The sequence below is a fragment of the Tetrahymena thermophila genome (genome assembly GCF_000189635.1).
Source record: "Tetrahymena thermophila SB210 genomic scaffold scf_8253896, whole genome shotgun sequence".
In the NCBI taxonomy this organism is placed as follows: Eukaryota; Ciliophora; class Oligohymenophorea; order Hymenostomatida; family Tetrahymenidae; genus Tetrahymena; species Tetrahymena thermophila.
This window is the reverse complement of record NW_002475965.1, coordinates 1,482-3,328: the sequence shown is the minus strand read 5'-3', so window position 1 is coordinate 3,328 and position 1,847 is coordinate 1,482. Positions and strand designations below refer to the sequence as shown.

At 17.2% G+C, this 1,847-nt stretch overlaps 1 protein-coding gene across 1 annotated transcript in view; it reads left to right on the top strand. All coding sequences in view use genetic code 6, as the record gives it.

Moving 5' to 3' along the window:
- Nucleotides 1-1,590: 1,590 nt before the first annotated feature.
- The window catches only part of TTHERM_002653424 (hypothetical protein), a gene marked incomplete at both ends in the record, with an annotated part of 443 nt that continues 186 nt past the window's right edge, over nucleotides 1,591-1,847 (top strand). The window contains 2 exons of the mRNA XM_012800875.1: nucleotides 1,591-1,608; nucleotides 1,824-1,847. The exon at nucleotides 1,824-1,847 is cut by the window's right edge and continues 186 nt beyond it. Of these exons, the coding sequence (XP_012656329.1) occupies nucleotides 1,591-1,608; nucleotides 1,824-1,847 (42 nt within the window). The remainder of the gene's footprint in view (nucleotides 1,609-1,823) is intronic.

The following is a 1,847-nucleotide window of genomic DNA, read 5'->3' as shown; positions in this document are numbered from 1 at the left end:
GTAGTTAGTAGGAAAAAGTGAATAAAAAAACATGAAATAACATATAATGAATTATTTAATTATCAAAGCAAAAGCTAAAAATGATAAAATAAATAAATTATATGAAGAAATAAATCAAAAAGCACAATAATTAAGAAAAATAAATCTAATAAAAAGCAAATAAATAAATTCTTTAAAAGAGTTTTATTGTTTTAAATTCATTTTCATATTAAAAATATCAAAATCACAATCAAGAAAACTAGTTTTACCCAAGATAAAGTTCCAACTTTGATAGATTAGCACATTTTACTAAAGCAGAACCTAAGCTTAATGCATCTTCATCATCAATTTTATTACCACTTTTAAATATTGAAGAAAATATATTAATTAATGAATTAGTTAGTTAGTTAGAATGAAAAAATCAATAAAAAATACTAAATAAATATATTTTTTATATCAAAGAAAATTTTGAAAATCTACTATTAATCAATCAGTTAAATTAATAAAGAAAAAACAGAATCAGAATAAATAGAAGAAAAAAAATTAAATAAAATGCTAATTAATTAATAAATTTATTTAAAGAGTTTTATTGTTTTAAATTCATTTTTTTTTAAATAACAAATTCCAAAGCAAACAAACTGTTTTTACACAAGAGAAAGTACCAAATTTTTGAGATTAGTACAATTTTCTAAAGCAGAATCTAATCCTAATACACCAATATCAATTGCATCAATTTTAATTTAGCTTTTTAAATGTTGAAGAAAATTTATATAATTAAATAGTTAATTAGTTATAAGGAAAAAATAAATAAAAAATAAAGCAAAAGTTTGATATGAAAAAATGAAATAATTTATTTAACAAAAAAGTAAAAAAAAGCAGAATAAATAAAAAAAAAACAAATCAAATAAAAACTAATAAATTAATTAAAAGAGTTAATTTTATAATCATAAATTCATCTTTATATTAAAAATATTGAAATATAAAAAATAAAGCTTTTTTTACTTCAAATAAAGTATCAAATTTGAGAGATTAGCGCATTTTGATATAGCAGAAAATAAACCTGATGCACCAATTGCACCAATATTATTATGACTTTTTATATATTCAAGAAAATAATTCTATAATTAATTAATTCATAAGTTAGTAGGAATAAATGAAGAAAAAATATAAAAAATAACACTTTGAAATATTAAAAGAATTATTACTATTTATTTATTAATTAAATATTTTTATTATATTTAGGATTAAACATAATTAAAGATGATGTATTAAATGAAAATAGTTAGTGTGTTTGTTATTAAAATATTTATTTAAAAATTTTGAATAAAAATTACAAAAATTTATTTTTACCCTTCCTAGAGGTGCTTTTGTATTTTATAAAATTTCGGCCCTTAATTTGTGAGGATTTATAGTATATACATGTATATTAAAAATATCAAAATTACAAAACAAATAAACTGTTTTTACCTAAGATCAAGTGTCAAATTTGATAGATTAGTGGACTTTCCTATGCCAAAACCTAAGTTGGATGTACCTTCATCGCCAATTTATATTTAACTTTTAAATATCGAAGAAAAAATAAAAAATGAAATTGTAATTAAGTATAAAAAAATGAAGAAAAAATAATAAGTAATAAGAAATTAATTAAAAATTTGAGAATAAAAAATTAATGTGTTAAATTAAGAAAAAAAGAAAAACACAAGTTGAATAAATAAATAAATAAATAAATAAATAAATAAATAAATAAAAAACTAATAAAAAAATAAATAAATGAATTAAAATAGTTTTATTGCTTTAAATTCATTTTTTTATTAAAAAAATTAAAATCTCAAACAAATAAACAGTTCTTACTAAATAATAATTATCAA